Source organism: Hyla sarda, chromosome 3 (genome assembly GCF_029499605.1).
Source record: "Hyla sarda isolate aHylSar1 chromosome 3, aHylSar1.hap1, whole genome shotgun sequence".
NCBI lineage: Eukaryota > Metazoa > Chordata > Amphibia > Anura > Hylidae > Hyla > Hyla sarda.
In genome coordinates this window covers 211,744,229-211,763,704 of record NC_079191.1, presented here as the reverse complement: position 1 = coordinate 211,763,704, position 19,476 = coordinate 211,744,229, and the positions used below count along the sequence as shown (strand labels likewise).

The 19,476-nt window shown below is 42.2% G+C and overlaps 2 protein-coding genes and 1 long non-coding RNA gene across 8 annotated transcripts in view; 1 reads left to right on the top strand and 2 right to left on the bottom strand.

Moving 5' to 3' along the window:
- The window catches only part of LOC130362077 (cytochrome P450 3A9-like), a 124,609-nt gene extending 117,894 nt beyond the window's left edge, over positions 1 to 6,715 (bottom strand). The window contains exons 1-2 of one of the 5 annotated variants that reach the window (XM_056566014.1): positions 6,612 to 6,627; positions 3,243 to 3,414 (exon numbers count right to left, since the gene is read on the bottom strand). The gene's annotated coding sequence lies outside the window, so the exon portion shown is untranslated. Of the gene's footprint in view, positions 1 to 3,242; positions 3,415 to 4,429; positions 4,624 to 6,611; positions 6,628 to 6,674 lie in introns of those variants that run through there. The other 4 variants (XM_056566011.1, XM_056566013.1, XM_056566015.1 and 1 more) reach the window with 4 other exon arrangements.
- A 155-nt stretch (positions 6,716 to 6,870) lies between these two features.
- LOC130362082 (uncharacterized) lies at positions 6,871 to 13,020 on the top strand. Its single transcript, XR_008891269.1, has 3 exons — positions 6,871 to 7,143; positions 10,262 to 10,370; positions 12,891 to 13,020. It is a non-coding gene; the product is annotated as an uncharacterized LOC130362082 (long non-coding RNA).
- Positions 13,021 to 13,269: 249 nt separating this feature from the next.
- LOC130362081 (protein ripply2.2-like) lies at positions 13,270 to 17,705 on the bottom strand. Of its 2 annotated transcripts, none has more exons than XM_056566020.1 (4): positions 16,777 to 17,705; positions 14,713 to 14,779; positions 14,053 to 14,123; positions 13,270 to 13,447 (listed from the first exon to the last, which is right to left on the bottom strand). In XM_056566020.1, exons 1-4 carry the CDS (start codon positions 16,923 to 16,925, stop codon positions 13,276 to 13,278), a joined length of 459 nt encoding a protein of 152 aa, XP_056421995.1. In that variant the 5' UTR covers positions 16,926 to 17,705; the 3' UTR covers positions 13,270 to 13,275. The 2 variants fall into 2 exon arrangements, with proteins under 2 accessions (XP_056421995.1, XP_056421996.1); XM_056566021.1 differs by lacking the exon at positions 16,777 to 17,705 and adding an exon at positions 15,060 to 15,317.
- Between the last annotated feature and the right edge of the window lie 1,771 nt (positions 17,706 to 19,476).

The window sequence follows — 19,476 nt, the reverse complement described above, 5'->3', positions numbered from 1 at the left end:
AGCAGTCACGCAGACTTTAGCGGGGAGTTGTATTGTAACTCACGATTTGGTAGGTTGCGGTATTATCAGGCTTCGGCCTGGTCTTGTCTTTGTAAGTTGCACGGATCTCTACTCTCTGCTAGTCCGGAACCCCAGAGAGCGAGGATTGGCTGGCAGCTCCCTTATATGGGCAAGGGCTGGCCTTGAGCTCATTGGTCCATACCATCTGTCAGTCACTTTACACAAGGAATTATGGTCTAAACATGTGACCACACACGTGACCTAGGCAGGTCCTTTAACATACCTTAATAGAATTAACATTAGTCATGTGATCTAAGGTCCTGCGACACTATATACACAATTAAATATACATACAAACATCACAAAATTAAAGAAGGAAAAGGTGACTAGGGGCTATCCCACCAGGAGGATGCTACTGGAACAAAGTAACTCTGGCTTTGGGGACCACCATACGAGGTACGGTATACTATACGGTACCGGGACACCACAATTTAGTCACTGCAGAATGAATATGGAGTAGCGATATTATTTTATGTTTCTAAGCCCAATACTATGATAAAATCTAACATGTGCCACAGTAAGGGGAGGGGCCCAGACTACAAGCTGTGTAAGGGGCCCCAAAATCTCTGTTGGCAGCCCTGAGTACAGGTCATCTTCAACAGAGCAATTCACTTTAATAGGCGTTTTTGTACATAGTAAACTACCCTTTTGAGTCCCACAATTTTTTTTTTTTATAATTGAATTGGACTCCATTTTATCTAGACTGCTCAAAAAAATAAAGGGAACACTTAAACAACACAATGTAACTACAAGTCAATCACACTTCTGTGAAATCACTCTGTTCACTCAGGAAGCAACACTGATTGACAATCAATTTCACATGCTGTTGTGCAAATGGAACAGACAACAGGTGGAAATTATAGGCAATTAGCAAGACACCCCCAATAAAGGAGTGGTTCTGCAGGTGGTGACCACAGACCACTTCTCAGTTCCTATGCTTCCTGGCTGATGTTTTAGCACTTTTGAATTCTCACGGTGCTTTCACTCTAGTGGTAGCATGAGCCTGAGTCTACAAACCACACAAGTGGCTCAGGTAGTGCAGCTCATCCAGGATGGCACATCAATGCGAGCTGTGGCAAGAAGGTTTGCTGTGTCTGTCAGCGTAGTGTCCAGAGCATGGAGGCGCTACCAGGAGACAGGCCAGTACATCAGGAGATGTGGAGGAGGCCGTAGAAGGGCAACAACCCAGCAGCAGGACCGCTACCTTCGCCTTTGTACAAGGAGGACCACTGCCAGAGCCCTTCAAAATGACCTCCAGCAGACCACAAATGTGCATGTGTCCACTCAGTCAGAAACAGATTCTATGGCGGTATGAGGGCCCGACATCCACAGGTAGGGGTTGTACTTACAGTCCTACAACACCATGCAGGAAGTTCGGCATTTGCCAGAGAACACCAAGATTGGTTGTTAGGGGAGTGTGTATGAGGTGAACCAAGTGACTTATCTGCCCAATAGGGACCCTCCAAATCTGCTCCATATACAGTGACCCCTCGACCTACGATGGCCCTGACATACGATAATTTCAACATACGATGGCCTCTCAGAGGCCATCGTATGTTGAAGGCAGCATCAACATACGATGCTTCTGTATGTCGGGGCCATCGCATAAACGGCTATCCGGCCGCGCAGTCTGCTTCAGCTGCCGCCGCATAGCCGTTTAAGGTGCCCCGTGTGGTCCGGTGATGATCACTCACCTGTCCCTGGTGCTCCGGACCGTTCTCTTCAGTATCCCCTGCATCACCGTCGCTCTCCTTTGTCGTCATCACGTCACCGCACACGCCGTCCCGTCATCCAATAGGAGTGATGTGGACAGCAACGTGATTACGGCAATGAAGAGCGACGATCCAAGGCAGCAGAGACGGTCCAGAGCGGTGGGGACTCCCCGGGGACACGGTGACAGCGATGGAGGGCGACATCCAGGGCAGCGGTGACGTTCCGGAGCGGCGGGGACAGGTGAGTATAACTTCCTATACTTTTGATTGCACGGATCCCTCAACATACGATGGTTTCAAATAACGGTGGTTCATTTGGAACGAATTACCATCGTATGTTGAAGGACCACTGTATAGTGTGGTAATAGTTCAGAGTTCAGTTCTGCAGATTAGTGCAATGCAAGCTGAGGTACAGTTTGGAGGAAGTCTGATGTGAGTCTGGGAGGTTTTCTGAGGAGGCCTCAAGTCTAATCCTGCAACCATGCATCTGCTAAAGAATAACCCCAGTACCCAGGTGAATGTCAAGCCTAGCGGTAAGCACTTAAAGGGGAACTCCGGTGGAATTTTTTTTTTGACAAATCAACTGGTGCCAGAAAGTTAAACAGATTTGTAAATTACTTCTATTTAAAAATCTTAACCCTTCTAGTACTTATCAGCTGCTGTATACTACAGATATACAACAGAGAAATGTGTGAATTTCTTTTCTGCCTGACAACAGTGCTTTTTACTGACACCTCTGTCTGTGTCAGGACTGTCCAGAACAGGAGGTTTTCTATGGGGATTTGCTTCTAACCAGACAGTTCCTGACAGAGGTGTCAGCAGAGAGCACTGTTGTCAGGCAGAAAATAAATTCACAAATTTCTCTGTAGTATATCTGTAGTATACAGCAGCTGATAAGTACTAGAAGGGTTAAGATTTTTAAATAGAAGTAATTTACAAATCTGTTTAACTTTCTGGCACCAGTTGATTTGTCAAAAAAAAAATTCCACCGGAGTTCCCCTTTAAGTCCCGGGGATACGGTTACTAAATCAAGCGTGGGTTGCCATACAGCAAGTCAGTCATACAGAAGCACAATCAACTATAAGACCCAGCAAGCCGGTAAGCCTCCAAGGTTCATTTTGCACCTCTTTGTACCAATCTGAGCTGTAACAGATTTTACCATCTATCCTGCCTCAGTAAAGTCAGTTTTTCCGTAACCTTGAGTCAGAGTACTTATTGCGCCGTGCTTGGCCCAGGAGAAGCTGGTTCAACCTTTGATGGTGTATAGGTTAACCACGCTCTGGCGTCACAAAAAGGTTAATTGCACATTACCCTCACCCGACACTACACATGAAAGCAGAAAAGGAGGGTCACTGGGTATGACACTACGATTGTAATAAAAGACGCCATGGTTGTATATGAGCTGAGGGGAAATAATGAACAGTCACTTTGTGTGGGATACTGGGCTTGCAGTGATTTTGTTCGTAATACCAGGAGTGGTGGTGGTGTAGATCTGCAGTGATGATGGTGGTTGTAGTACTTTGTGAACTCCATTTACCACGACTCCAATGAAACACTCATCTGTATCAGAGCACCGGTAAATAAATCCTTAAATGCCAAGACTTTGGATAACGGCTTAAACTTTGCTAAACTAGTTGTGGATCTGTAAGATACAAATGACAATTCATTTGGTACAATCTTGAGGTAAAAGTTACACAGCAGTAGGTGAACTTGGTGAACAGCCATTGTCGCAGACTTTATGGCAATTGTGGGACTTTTAGCACCCTTGTTACTTTACTTTACACTTGAGATTGACTTTGGCTGTCTGTGCATGCTGGAGGTTGTAGTTATGCAACAGCTAGAGGCACACTGGTTGCAAAACACTGAGTTTGTTACTTAACTCAGTGTTTCCCAACCAGTGTGCCTCCAGCTGTTGCAAAACTACAACTCCCAGCATGCATGGTCTGTCAGTGCATGCTGGGAGTTATAGTAGTTATGCAACAGCTGGAGCCACACAGGTTGGGAAACACTGAGTTAGGAAACAGACAATGTTTCCCAACCAGTGTGCCTCCAGTTGTTGCAAAACTACAGCTCCCAGCATGCCCAGATAGCCGAAGGACATGTTGGGAGTTGTAGTTATGCAATAACTGGAGGAGAACAGTTTGGAGTCCAAACGGTAGCCCTCCAGATGTTGCAAAACTACAACTCCAAGTATGCTCAGACTGCCCAGGCATGCTGGGAGTTGTAGGTCTGCAACAACTGAAGAGCCACATGTTGCTGAACTACAACTCACAGCATGTCTGGGCAGTCTGGGCATGCTTGGAGTTGTAGTTTTACAACATCTGGAGTGCTACAGTTTGGACACCACTGTATAGTGGTGTCCAAACTGTGCTCTTCCAGATGTTGAAAAACTACATCTCCCAGCATGCTGAGACTGTCCAGGCATGCTGGGAGTTGTAGTTCTGCAACATCTGAAGGTCCAGATGTTACAGAACTACAACTCCCAGCATGCCTGGACAGTCTGAGCATGCTTGGAGTTGTAGTTTTGCAACATCTGTAGGGCTACAGCTTAGGCACCACTGTATAGTGGTCTCCCAACTGTGGAGCCTTTGGCTGTATGGGCATGCTGTCAGTTGTAGTTTGACAACTCCTAGAAGGCAGCAGTGAAGGTAACTTACCATGGATCTTTACTGCTGCCTTCATCGCTGCTCTGCTGCCGCCACCTCACTGCCGCAGATCTCGCCGCTGATCCAGCCGCTGCCTATGCCAATCACCGCCTCCATCCTGAACTGCTCTGGTACCCTCCGCCATCTTCCCCCCTGCTCTGCCCAACATCCAGGGGTGGGCAGAGCGGGTATTTCAACTGTAACCCCCACCTGCCCAACTGCCATTGGTTGGGTACTCCTAACTAACCAATGGCAGGGGATAGGAGGAGGTGGCATCACTGCCACCTCGCTCCTATCCTTCAGGATGATCGGAGATGTCTCTGACATCTCCGATCATCACTATTTTCTGGGCTATCGGGTCATCAGAGACCCGATCAGCCCGGAATCGCCGCAAATCGCCGATCTGAATTGATCGGCGATTTGCATCGATCGCCGATATGGGGGGACCTCAGGACCCCCCTGAGCGATATGCCGGGATGCCTGTTGAACGATATCAGCAAGCATCCCGGTCCCCGCCTGGCGAGCGGCAGGGGCTGGAAGAACAAGTATGCCCTGTGTCCTTAAAGAATCGGAAACGGGGCGTATGCGTATGCCTTGCATCTTTAACCCCTTAAGGACCCGGGTTTTTTCCGTTTTTTCATTTTCAATTTTTCCTCCTTAACTTTAAAAAATCATAACTCTTAAAAATTTTCACCTAAAATTATATATAATGGCTTAATTTTTGCGTCACTAATTCTACTTTGTAATGACATTAGTCATTTTACCCAAAAATCTACGGTGAAACGGGAAAAAAAATCAATGTGCGACAAAATTGATGAAAAACACTATTTTGTAAGTTTTGGGGGCTTCTATTTTTACGCAGTACATTTTTTGTCAAAAATGATACCTTATCTTTATTCTGTATGTCCATACGGTTAAAATGATACCCTACTTGTATAGGTTTGAATTTGTATCACTTCCGAAAAAAATCATGAATACATGCAGGAAAATTTATACGTTTAAAATGGTCATCTTTTGACCCCTATAACTTTTTTATTTTTCTGTGTTCAGGGCGCTTTGAGGTCTCATTTTTTGCGCCGTCATCTGAAGTTTTTAGCGGTACCATTTTTGTTCTGATCAGACTTTTTGATCACTTTTTATTCACTTTTTTGTGGTATAAAAAGTGATCAAAAATGCGCTATTTTGGACTTTGGAATTTTTTTGCGCGTACGCCATTGAACGAGCGGTTTAAAAAGCGGTATATTTTTATAAATCGGACATTTCCGCACGCGGCGATACCAGATATGTTTATTTTTATTATTATTTACATAATGTTTTTTTTTTTTTTTTGAAATGCCGGGTGATTCAAACTTTTATTAGGGGAAGGGATAATTGAAAGGGTTAATGATTTTTTTTACACTTTTCTTATGCAACATTATAGCTCCCATAAGGGGCTATAACATTGCATTTACTGATCTTTTACACTGATTGATCCATCTCCATAGGAATGGATCAATCAGTGTTTTCGGCGATTGAATGCTCAAGCCTGGATCTCAGGCTTGAAGCATTCATTCGGCGATCAGACAGCACAGGAGAAGGTAAGAAGACCTCCTCCTGTGCTACAGCTGTTCGGGATGCCGCAATTATACCGCGGCGATCCCGAACAGCTCCCTGAGCTAGCCAGGCACTTTTACTTTTGTTTTTAGCCGCGCGGCTCAGCTTTGAGCGCGCGGCTAAAGGGTTAATAGCGTGCGGCACAGCGATCAGTGCCGCGCGCTATTAGAGGCTGGTCCCGGCTTCACTATGACGCCGGGCCCGCCGCGATATGATGCGGGGTCACCGTGTGACCCCGCGTTATATCGCAGGACCGGGACTCATGACGTATGCATACGTCATGGGTCCTTAAGAGGTTAAGGGGTTAAAGGTCCGTTATACGTAACACACATAACACTATATATGATATATATTACTTTGGGGGACACTGCAGGGGAACCTCTAGGACACAGAGGGACTCAACCTGACAGGGCCTAAGTACTGTACGGGACTATATCTGTGATACTGGGACATCACACATACTCTGAGTTGTAGTTTTACTTAATAACATCTTCAGTGCTTTCCCACTTAATTGCTATATTTGATTATTATAGTTGAAATAATTTACCACAATGCTCTTTCACGCTAAGTAGGGAACCTACCCCTGGTGAGAACTGCTCACCTTAGACCCCACTGCTGCTGCCACCTGAGCACTGCCTCAGGCGAGAATGTAGAGTGGTCTCACCTATTAAATACGTGCTACGGATGGAGATTTATCAAAACCTGTGCAGAGGAAAAGTTGCCCAGTTGCCCATAGCAACCAATCAGATCGCTTCTTTAATTTTAACATGGCCTCTGCAAAAGGAAAGAAGCGATCTGATTGGTTGCTATGGGCAACTGGGCAACTTTTCCTCTGCACAGGTTTTGATAAATCTCCCCCCTAATGCTTCTTATTGGCACTTGTGTTTCCTTGCTTGAAGCTGCTTTAGCAGACAGCCAATAAGACTAACCTCCCTCTAACCTCTACGCGCGGAGCAACATTTTTTAGCGATCCTTTCTTTTTGAGAGACTGCCCTTAGCCACGCCGTGGATCTTCTGGAGACCTAGCAATGCCCCGTCAAGACCCCTTAAAATTCATACTCCTGGCCAGAGTAGTAAAATATATTCATACCCATTGTTGGCACATATCCTTACCCTCTATGCTACCAAGGAGGGTAAGTATTACTCTTTGCAGAGGTCCTGTAAAAAAATGCAGTGGATAAAAAATGCAAATATGCGTGAGTGAGTAGACTTTTGCCTAATTTTTTACAGGACTTCTCACATTTAGGAAGGTTCCCGGCAATCATTATCTATTTAAATCATATTGCATCATAGGACTGTGTCCACTATTGTTCTTTTTATAGTTTTTTCATTGGATATTGTTTAATCTCCAGATAAGCACCTTACTTATTTGTCATATGTGAATAAGGGCACATGCTTGCATGTTACAATGCCACAAGGTCCCTCTGGGGTCTGCATTGTATAAGAGATGTATGGATTTTAACCCCTTCCCCCTTTGGCGATTTTTCATTTTTTCACTTTAGTTTTTTCCTCCTCACCTTCTAAAAATCATAACACTTTCAACTTTCCACCTAAAAATCCATATGAGGGCTTATTCTTTGCACCAACAATTTTACTTTGTAATACCATTAATAATTTCACCACAAAATCTATGGCAAAAACAGGAAAAAAAAATTTATGGGGCAAAACTGAAAAAAAAGCCATTTTGTAAATTTTAGCGACTTCCATTTCTACGCAGTGCAGTTTTCAGTAAAAATTGCACCTTATATTTATTTTGTAGGGCCATATGGTTGCAAGGATATCCAATTTATATAGGTTAGATTATATTTTACTACAAAAAAAAAACAAACTACATGCACCAAAATTAATAAGTTGAAAAATTTCCTCTTCTGACCCCTATGATTTTTATTTTTCCTTATAAGGGGCGGTATGAGGGCTAATTTTTTGCGCCATGATCTCAAGTTTTTATCAGTACCATTTTGTTTTGATCAGACTTTTTGATCACTTTTTATGAATTTTTTATGGCATAAAAAGTGACCAAAAATACGCTATTGTTGGACTTTGGAATTTTTTTTACATGTACGCCATTGACTGTGAAGTTTAATTAATGATACATTTTTATAGTTCAGACATTTACGCACGCAGCGATACCACATATGTTTATATTTATTTACACAGTTTTTTTTAAATGGGAAAAGGGGGTGATTAAAACTGTTATTAGGGAAGGGGTTAAATCACATTTATTAACTTTTTTTTTGCAATGTTATAGCCCCCAGAGGGGGCTATAACATGCAATACACTGATCACTTACACTGAACAGTGCTATGCCATAGCATAGCATTGATCAGTGTTTATGCAGCTTGATTGCTCCTGCCTGGATCTCAGGCACGGAGCAGTTATTCGGCAATCGGACAGTGTAGAGGCAGGGAGGGATCCTCCTAGCGTCCTGCAAGCTGTTTGGTACGCTGCGATTTCACCGTGGCGGTCCCAAACAGCACCACTGAGTTAACTGGCAATGTTTACTTTTAACAGAAAAACAAAACAACGTAGTCTCAAGGTGATAACAGGTGCTCAACCCCAAGTGCAATTGTGCACACATACAGTGGGGTAGAGGACCCGCACCTATGGACAAGAGTGGGGTTTCAATCCTGTGGTAAATATATACAATGATATTAGCTAATCCTCAAAACTGATGTGAAAATGACACATTAGCCAGTATATCCTTATATGAAGGACATACCTGAGCCCGCACACCACGCCAAGGTTTCTCATGTGATGCGGGACCTAACCACTAACCTTTTTTACCTTGCCAGATGCATAGAACCAGGAACCAGATATACAGCAGCCTAAGGTCCAACTTGCAGACTTATGTGTACTTTTGTTTTAGATGCGGCAATCGAGTTTGATCGCATCGTCTAAAGGGTTAACACCAGACATCAGCCGATCGGCGATGTCCAGCATTAGACGTGGGTCCCGGTTGCTTACAGCAACCGGGACCCACCGGGTATGATGTGCACTCACCTGCTGAGCGCGTGTCAGATCCCGGGAGCTGCAAATGGACGTGAATTTTTGTTCTTTTACGGTAAGGGGTTAATGTTATAATACATTTTATTAGATTGCATATTGGTCTATTTCTATAAGGTGACCAAATTATACATCATACATTTATATTGAGATTGGTGATACGATGAGGACCGATATCTATTTTGTTTAATTTTCTCTTCAATACTCTAAGGGTATAAGAACAGATCAGTTAACCTCTCATATTCTGTTGTGAGCTGCACACACTCCATCTTTTACTCTGCTAAAGTAATTGACCTCTAAAGTAACCCTAACATAGGTGTAACTGTTAAGAACTCTTTGCAGCACAGCGCTTACACATTGCACCCACACAGATTCAACCGAGGCTATCAGAAAACAGATGTAAACACTGACATGTCAACAGATGGGCATGACACCAAAGGTTAACATGGTCATTTCTCACTTCTGACTTTGAGTGTTATGTAATCAGATTGCAAGGCTCCTGCTGTTGATGAAAAAAAACACACGAATGAATGCCGCCATAAACTGCAAGGATCATGTTAAAAAATGTATGATTCCGAAGTAAATGAATTATAGATACTGATAAAAAAAAAAAAAAAAAAATATGCTCAAATAATGAATCATTTTCCACATAATTTCAGATTCTGTGTGGTGGGCTGCATGACCAGCAGGGGCAATTTACCCAATATGGACCAGTGATGGTTGTTCAGGCCAGGTTCATAAAACCGTAGTATACCACGGATTTGTAAGTCCGGTCACAAAACTGGATACGGGGCAAAAAAAGAGCCGACCGAAGTCACTATCTGTCTCTGGTTGGCTCATTAAAGTAAATGAGAAGCAGCGCGTGTATGCCGTGGAAGCCATAGGAAGCAAATGTAATGTAAATGCAGCCTTAAAAAGATTCTTTTTTACATCAAGGTCTAGATTGGATAAAAAAGGGATTAAAAATAGTTTTAAAGTGGGAAGTTTTTATCCTACCTTTCCTATTAAAATTGTACTTTAAACCAATTGTGTAAACACAAGGTAATAAAATACCTTTGATCTCATTTAGCTGCATGATTGTTTACTGTATGACATGGTACCAAACAATTATGAAATGTATATGCAATATTACTTAATTTTTTAGAAGATTTCTTTGGAAAATTATATATACAACCACCATAAAATGTAAAGGCGACCATATTAAAATTACAGCCACTAATAACATATAAATCATCTGTGTTTATGCAGCAGTGGTCTGCCATACTGTCATGTGACCAGTGATCTACCATACCATCATGTGACTGCCCACGATCTCAGTTTAAACTGCACGTGACTGCCGCAGTGAAAAATGTAGCAGGTGAGTATAAGTCTATTTGTTATTGGACAGTTCAAGCAGCTACCAGATTTTGTATAATCATGAAAACCATTATAATATTCTGCTAAATATTTTCATTTTTAGCTGGAATTCTTAAAGGGGTTAAACAGAAAGTTAAACAGATTTGTAAATTACTTCTATTAAAAAAAAATCTTAATCCTTCCAGTACTTTAGGGGCTGTATACTACAGAGGAAATGCTTTTCTTTTTGGATTTCTCTGCTGTCCATAGCAGCATATGTTTGCTATGGGGATTTTCTCCTGATCTGGACAGTTCCTAAAATGGACAGGAGAGGTCAGCAAAGAGCACTGTGGTCATGACAGAAGAGAAATCCAAAAAGAAAAGCATTTCCTCTGTAGTATAGAGCCGCTAATAAGTACTGGAAGGATTAATTTTTTATAGAAGTATTTTACAAATCTGTTTAACTTTCTGGCACCAGTTGATTTAAAAAAAAAAAAAAAAATGTTTCCACTGAAGTACCCCTTTAAATAAGCCAGAAATAGGAGAGATACAGAAATAAACACAATATTTTTTTCTTTATATTTTATTGACAATATAAATGTGTTCATAGAATTTTAATACAAATAAATATATATACATATTTATATAATATACATTTTTACATTAACTGCTGAGTTTATTTATCTATATATTTACTTAATAAAAGTTTGGAAAAAGGGGAATGACAACTAATCTGAGCACATTTCTGGCTCAGTACTGGTGTTATCTTTTAACGACAATGGACATAAATGTACGTCATGGTGCCGTGGTACTTAACGCACCATGGAGTACATTTACGCTCTGTCATGACCGCGAGCATCGGAACGGTGCTCGCGTCAAGTGCGGCAGGTCCCAGCAGCTATGAGCAGCCAGGGACCCACCGGTAATGGCGGATATCCGCGATCATGCGGATGTCCGCCATTAACCCCAGATGCAGTGATCAATACAGATCACGGCATCTGTGGCAGTGCGGTACTTTAAATGGATGATCGGACCGCCTGCAGCGCTGCCGCGGGTACCCGATCATCCAGCATGGCGATCGGAAGTCCCCTCATCTGGCTCCAGCCATCTCCCGGCGTCTTCTGTTCTGGTCTGAGATCGAGCAGAAGATCACCGATAACACTGATGAGTGCTATGCCCTATGTATAGCACTGAACAGTATTAGCAATCGAATGATTGCTATAAATAGTCCCCTATGCGGACTACTAAAGTGTAAAAATGAAAGCAAGAAAATTTTTAAAAAGTCACAAAAATGTGAATAATCCCCCCCCCCCCCAATAAAACTGTAAAATGTCCTTTTTTCCCCCATTTTACCTCCATAAAGTGTAAAAATAAAATACACATATTTGGCATCGCCGCGTGCGTAAATGTCCGAACTATTAAAATATAATGTTACTGAACGGCGAGAACGTAAAAAAAAAAAAAAAAAAAGCACAAAATTGCTGCTTTGTCACATTTAATATAAAAAAATAAAAGTTTTATATACACAAATGTGGTACCAATAAAAAGTATACCTTTAAATTTGTGTTTTTTTTTTTTAAATTTCCCCACACAAATAGTATTTTTTTGGTTGCGCCATACATTTTATAGTAAAATGAGTGATGTCATTACGCAGGACAACTGGTTGCACAAAAAACAAGCCCTCATACTAGTCTGTGGATGAAAATATAAAAAAGAGTTACGATTTTTAGAAGACGAGGAGGAAGAAACGAAAATGCAAAAATAAAATTGGCCTGGTCCTTAAAGGGGTACTCCGGTGCTTAGACATCTTATCCCCTATCCAAAGGATAGGGGATAAGATGCCTGATCGCGGGGGTCCCGCCGCTGGGGACCCCCGTTATCTTGCACGCAGCACCCCGTGGTCGCCGGTAATCAGACCCGGAGCGAACGTGCTCCGGGGACTGATTTAAACTGGGGTGCTGCATGCAAGATAACGGGGGTCCCCAGCGGCGGGCCCCTGCGATCAGGCATCTTATCCCCTATCCTTTGGATAGGGGATAAGATGTCTAAGCACCGGAGAACACCTATTAGGTCAAAATGGGCTTGGTCCTTAAGGGGCTTTTTTTAAACCGGTGCCAGGTGTCAACTGGTGCCAGAAAGTTAAATGAATTTGTAAATTACTTCCATTAAAAAATATTAATCCTTCCAGTACTTATCAGCAGCTGTGTGATCCACAGGAAGTTCTTTTCATTTTCAATTTCCTTTTTGTCTGACCTTAGTGCTCTCTGCTGACACCTCTGTCCATGTCAGGAACAGTCCAGAGCAGGATAGGTTTTCTATGGGCATTTGCCCCTACTCTGGATAGTTCCTAAAAAAAAGTTTTCTAGTGGCATACCCCTTTAAAAGGCCACTACCTGGTAAACTAGGAGTAACTGCAGGATGGGTTTCATCCAAATTGAGCTATTTAACATGCGTGTACAGAAGAAATATTAGAAAGTTACAATGTTATAGTTGTAAAAATGCTAAGAATAAGCACTTTTATGTACTTTATCACTGAATACAGCAAGCTGCAGAATCCCGGTGAAAATCAAGTCCACCTGAGACCTTATCTAAGGTCTCGATCTCCAGCAGATCCTGCCTTTTCCTGATCCATCATCTCAGTTCATCAAAAATCTAAATTCATCAAGTTCAAGAAAATTATTTTCATAATAAAATAAAAGCATTTCAGTGAAAAATTTCCCCACAGGTGTCTATATATTTTAGGGGGTTGCCCCATTCCCACTCAAATTAATGGGCTGTATGTAATGCAGGACAGGACGGCCCTCCGGAGAGACACTTTGTAACCGCTCTTCACTCTATCCAAGTAATGAGGATCCAGAACGGAGGACTCCGCTGTGTTTATTCCCAATTAAGGCACAGTGTGTATGTAATATATATCTATACAGTTATTAGTCTGATTCAAAACCAGAATCATGTTCCTCTTCAGGGTTTTCTTCATCATTGTCTGTGTCTGATTCAGAGTCATAGAAGGATAATGTGGCCTGGACTGGAAAATTTTTTAATAAGTCTTCTGCTTCCACATACATGAGATCTAGTGGCTTAGATCTGGGCCAAAATAATCTACAAGAAAACAAAAAATATATATTTTCTTGTTAAGTGCTATGCAGATTTGAATATCATGCTATCAATAACAACAGCCATAAAAATAATACAGTTAATACCTCCACACTGTCACATATGCTTTTCAGGGAGACAGATATAGTTTATGAATGGGTATTCTAATGTATGTTTGATCAGTGGTGCTCCAACAGATCATGAGGCTCCAGTGCGCCCATATACTAAGACTAGAGCTGGGAGGTTAGTTGCCCATACATGTGTAGGCAATCTCTATCAGGGAGGTGTGAAAACAAGCATTTAAATGACAAAGTCCATTTAGGATTTGGAGCAGTCAGAAGGTAAGAGTCTATAGTGATGACTCCACAGAAGTTATGTGATGTGAAGATACACGCATCAATAAGGAAATCTAAATATATACATAATCTTTATTGCTATCCCTTAATCATCAGATATTCTAGAAACATACCAAGACTTTTATATGAAAAAAGAAAGAACATGTCTTCCAGCCACTGTCAATGCATAAAAAATGGGCCTGTTTTCAACATCTGTTTTCTTTTAACTACTCAGTATCAGGGTTTACCTTACCCTTCACCAGTAACACGTCTTACCTCACAGGGTGGTTGTAGTCTACAGGCTTCTGTCCAGCTTGACGATTTTCACACAGGCCTTTGGCATATGGCTAGGATAAAGAAGAGAACATGTTAACATCAGTACAAGCTGTTTTCTGCATCAGAGCACCTATCATGCAGTTCCCAGCATGGTGTCAGAAAGGCCAAACTATGCCCTGAATTTTATACGGATCTCTGAACTGCGGAGACATTTCATATAATGACAATAAATCATCAGAATGTAAAGGTTAGCGGGATCAGTGATTAGCACTATAGGGAGAGTAAATTGTTCCCATGTGACTACATGCCAGTATCAAGACAGCTACAGTAAAAAAAAAAAATTCCTATAGCTTGTGCTAATCTATACGGCAAACCAAAGAAATACTTTAGTAGTGTGTAGGCAGCAAATAATAGTGAACTATAAAGGAAAAATTCTATTATAACTATACAGCTCCACAGTGACACGCACAAGTATTCTCTTACCCTGCACAAGGTTTTATATTTAGCAGAGTACTGAGATCAGTGAGTTTATTATGAGATATTGCAACATATTGTACAGTTACCAGCAGTATCCTATATTTATGGACTAATCTAAAGCATAGAGAAAAGCTTATAATGGAAAGAACACCCAATTGGCTGGACAGAGGTTTTTATACTCACCAAACTTTGTGGCAGTGATTTTCTAGAGCTTCTTTGCATCCATGGTCTCCAGAACGTAGCATGGAGCCTGAAATTTACAGGTGAATAAGTTATAAATGGTATCAAGATTAACTTTATATACAGATTACAAAACAGATCAAGAATGAGAGAAGAAACATTGGTCTTGCATTCGTATTATGGCTGCAAGTCGCAGCCCGACTGCGGGTCTAATGACCTGAACCGCTAGCATCATCAATATGCATTTGTATTATGTTTATGTGACACCGGCCTTAGACATAGCGGCAACAGGCTGTAAACCTGTAAATTTAAAGTGGTTGTCACAACATTACAACTTGTTCCCTACTCACAGGATAGGGCTAGTGTCTGATTGCGGAAGGCTCAATCTCTGAGACTCCCCAAGATCTCTATAATGGGGATCTAAAACTCTTGGCAGAATAGAGCGGCGGTCACCTATGCGCAACTGCACTCCATTCATTCATTCTCTATAAAAGCTGAGTACAGCCCTCAGCTACCTCCAGGAGCTCTCATAGACAATGAATGGCGCACAGGTCAATGCCACTCCATTCTGAAGGGAGACGTGGGCAGCAGAGGTGGAATCAGACACTTATGGGGAGATTTAGCAAAACCTGTGCAAAGGAAAAGTTGTCCAGTTGCCCATAACAACCAATCAGATCGCTTCTTTCATTTTGTAGAGGCCTTGTTAAAAATGAAAGAAGCAAGCTGATTAGTTGCTACGGGCAACTGGGAAAGTTTTCCTCTGGACAGGTTTTGATAAATGCCCCATTTATTCCCTATCTTAATGGTGGGACAACCCCTTCAAAGCACCTAGCAGTAAATAAAAAATAGATTTTAAACACTATTTACATTTCTTGATGCACTTTTATATATCAACTCTTTTAACATGTGTTAGGCTGCATTCACATCTCGTTTTTGCAATACGGGTCCCGTATCCCGTTTCTGTACAAAAAATGTATGTCTCCAAACCGGACCGAAACATATGCAACCGTATATGCCTCCTCACGTTTTTAAACCGTATAGGGTTTGAAAATGGATGTCTGTTTGCATACGTTTTAATACGTTTTCCTTGAAAAAAAAATGGATACGGTTTTATGTTTATCAACATTTTAAATAAAGTTTTTTTTATTGAATTTCCCAAAAAAATAAAACAATGAAAAACAGTATTGTGCAAACCGGATGTAACCGTACGCACATATGGTTCAATACGGTTACCATAAAACTCCATTTTAAAATAACCGTATACAGGTTGGATACAGTTTTTGACCGGGACACAAAACCGTAGTAGACTACGGTTTAGTGTACCGTAAAAAAAAAACATATAAACCCGTAAATGATGCAAAACGTGCACAACCTGATGCTACGGTTGGCATACGGTTTACAATGAAATGTCTATATATACGGTTTGCAATACGGATACGGCAACCGTATTGCAAAAACGAGACGTGAATGCAGCCTTAAAGAGATATTGTGAAACACCTTTGCTTCTATATCTCCGACCAACATGTTTCATTGTATTGTATCACACGTATCATGTACAAGAAGATAAAGATAACAAGAGAAAATATAAACAAGAGAGATATAAAGCATGTATATGTGTAATAAAATACCTGTAATACACGCATGCCTTTTTATTTACAGATAAAAAGTAGTCATAGAAGGCAGCACAAAAAAAAGCTAAAAAAATAAATAAATACAAAAAAAAGCCTGATCATTAGGATATTATGATTCCAGTATGACGGATCAAGGCCATTTCATTGTAATGTTACCCTAGTAACCAATACGTAATACAATATTTCAGGTCATTGATCTGACCTTCTGACAAGCAGTCCCGTACGAACAGCCTCCAGCTGTTGCAAAACTACAACTCCCAGCATGCCCGGACAGCCTTTGGCTGTCCGGGCATGCTGGGAGTTGTGGTTTTGCAACAGCTGGAGGCACACTGGTTGGGAAAGAGTGAATTAGATCAGCTTGTAATAAACCATTTGGCCTATGTGACTAGGATTAGATAGATAAGTAATGCTACACTGTGTCTCCTCATGGCATTACCTGTGCTCTGCCCCTCTAGTTACACGGATACATCCACTTGGGTAAGGTGTTCTCCTCCTGAGACATCTACAGCTCAGGCACTCCACATCCAGGGATGATAGTCTTCGCTCTTCAGACCCACCCTGCTCCGTCACCAAAGTCGGCTCCATCTTTCCCTCCAGACGATCTGAGGTCAGCTGTGCGCCCTGTCAGCTTTTATAGCCTGGGCCTGCCCATTAGTTACCTGAGACCAGCGATGACCAGAGGAGGCCATCACCCCTGGGGCGTGTAGACTCGTGTAAGAGCCCAGATGGTGAGGGGACAGATATGACAAGGACGTGTGAATGACACCTCTGCAGGTCCACGGGCAGGACAGCTCCCTGTGATGGCATCCACAGCTCCTTTGACCTCTGTGTCCACACCTGACAGGGCACTGGCTGGGCACCATATACAGTACCCAGTGCGTGCTGTAGTATGTCATGTTATACCCAAGCCTATCTCCTGTATCACAGGTCTTATACATTGTTACCAAGCCGTTGCTGGCTATATAGGGGAACCCGGGGCACTGTGCTTTAATGTCTCATATAAGCTTTACGATGTATATAAAACATGGAGGCAGCATATCATTCCTCACACACTGGTCACAATGTGCAGTGATACCAGAGGGAACGCTCTAGGAGATAGCCCGCCACGGGTTACATATATAGATGGATAGATATACATTTTTTTTTATTGCTATATTCCCTCCCTGTCATGGTGACACTAGTACTATTTGAGTGAGGTAGGCAGCAGGCATGGCTCCCCCTCAGTCCCTGAGATGGGCGCATGCCTCATAAAAAAGGGCGGGAATGTGTCCCGGTGAGGTGATGAGGACTCGTGTCTCGCGTTTTGTCACCTCTGCTGATAGGGGGGAGGAATGCCCTCACAAATGGCGCAGGGAGAGATCTGTCAGGTCGATGTAACTCCCCTGGGTTTGGGAATGAGTTCAGTGCACAGGACCAGTCACTTGTGACCTGCCATTACCCTGACCTCAGAGCTCACAAGACAGTCATTTTTATACACTCTTATATGGAAGACATGGACACATTACACCTATTGGAGCTTCTAGGAGATCCTATTCTAAATCTCCCTCAGCACTAATACCTGTGACTAAGTTCTATTGACCTGCCTTAGGCCCCGTTCACACTACGGAATTCCCGTGAACTTTAACATTAGTGTGAACGGGTTTCCGCGAGACCCGTTCACACTGCGGAATTTCAGCGGCGGACATTTCCGCCGCTGAAAGTGTTCTGCGCAAAGAAAGAACATGTTCATTCTTTGCACGGATTCCGCGAGCACTGCATAGCCGTCAATGGTGACGGTTCAGTGCCCTGCGGCCCTAGCGCCGAAGTATTTTCGGCGGCGGCCGCAAAGGGAAGCTCCGCTCGCGGAATTCATCCGCGAGAATTCCATAGTGTGAACGGGGCCTAAGGGTGCATGCACACCACGTTTACAATCTAAGGGTGCAGGGGAAACCGTGCGCTCCCGTACCCCAGCCGGACCGACGCCCTAATCCATTGACTTTAATGAGCTGACCGAGTCACCGTTTTACTCCGGTCGACTAATTTTTGACCCGTATCCGGTTTTCTGACCGGACCTCAAAACGTAGTATTCTTTGGTTGCTATGGGCAACTCCACCACTTTTCCTGTGCACCAGTTTTGATCAATCTCTCCCAGTATACATTTAGAAATATGCCAAAAGTAGCCACTGTTAGGATACATATACACATACATAAATCGCTGCAGATTCTATGCTGTGCTACACAGCATAAAATCCTCAGCATCAAATGTGCAGAATAACATCCACTGTGTGAAATCTGCTGCAGATAAAGTACATGCAACCGTTTTTTTCTGATGTATTTTTTGAAAACTACCACTACAGTTTTTTAACCTAAGTCAGAAGTGGATTCAGCAGGAATGAGAAGTATAAGTCCTTCCATTATATTCCCCAGTCTTTTTTAATACATTTTTGACTTTGGCTCAAAAACTGCAGTGGCAGATTTCCAAAAAACGCCAGAAAAAAACCTGTGTGGAAACTTAGCCTTAGGCTAAGTTTCTACTTGTTTTTTTTTTACTGCCTATTTTGGTTTGAAAAAAATGCCTGAAAAAACGGCAGTGCAATTTCCTGCGTCAGGCGTTTTTTAATTTGTGTGGAAATTGGCACTTGGGTACCAAAAAATTTTTTTTTTTATTAAAAAATGAAAACAGTAGTGATGGAAAAAAAATGTATAACAAAATTTTAATGAATTTTTAATAAAGTGTGTGTGTTTCACTTTTTTTCCCTCTATTTTTTGACATTTTTATAGGTAGTACTACTACTCCCAGCATGCAACAGAGCATTCCATGATGGGAGTAGTAGTACCTGTACTAATAGACATATTGACCGATGCGATCGTCCATTATATAGCAGAGATGCGAAGCAGCTCTATACAGCGCTCACATCTCTGCACTATACTGCAAGTGATTGAATAGAACATCACTCATTCATATTTTCTGCCCAGAGTGGGGATTGGCCGGATGGTTTTAGCCAGTCACAGCTCTCAGTGAATAGAATGAGTGATGTTCTATTCACATCACTGGCCGGAGTATAGAGCAGAGATGCGAGCGCTGTATAGAGCCGCTCCACATCTCTACAATAGATAGGACGATCACAGCGGATGTCAGTAGTGATACTCGCTGTGA

What these genes read in the sequence shown, in the direction of transcription:
- LOC130362081 (XM_056566020.1), bottom strand. Translation starts at nt 16,925, where the DNA reads ATGGAGCCGACTTTGGTGACGGAGCAGGGTGGGTCTGAAGAGCGAAGA. An exon ending in AATCACTGCCACAAAGTTTG is followed by an intron (nt 14,124 to 14,712) that starts GTGAGTATAAAA and finishes TCTTTATCCTAG; the next exon opens with CCATATGCCAAAGGCCTGTG. An exon ending in GACTACAACCACCCTGTGAG is followed by an intron (nt 13,448 to 14,052) that starts GTAAGACGTGTT and finishes GTTTTCTTGTAG; the next exon opens with ATTATTTTGGCCCAGATCTA.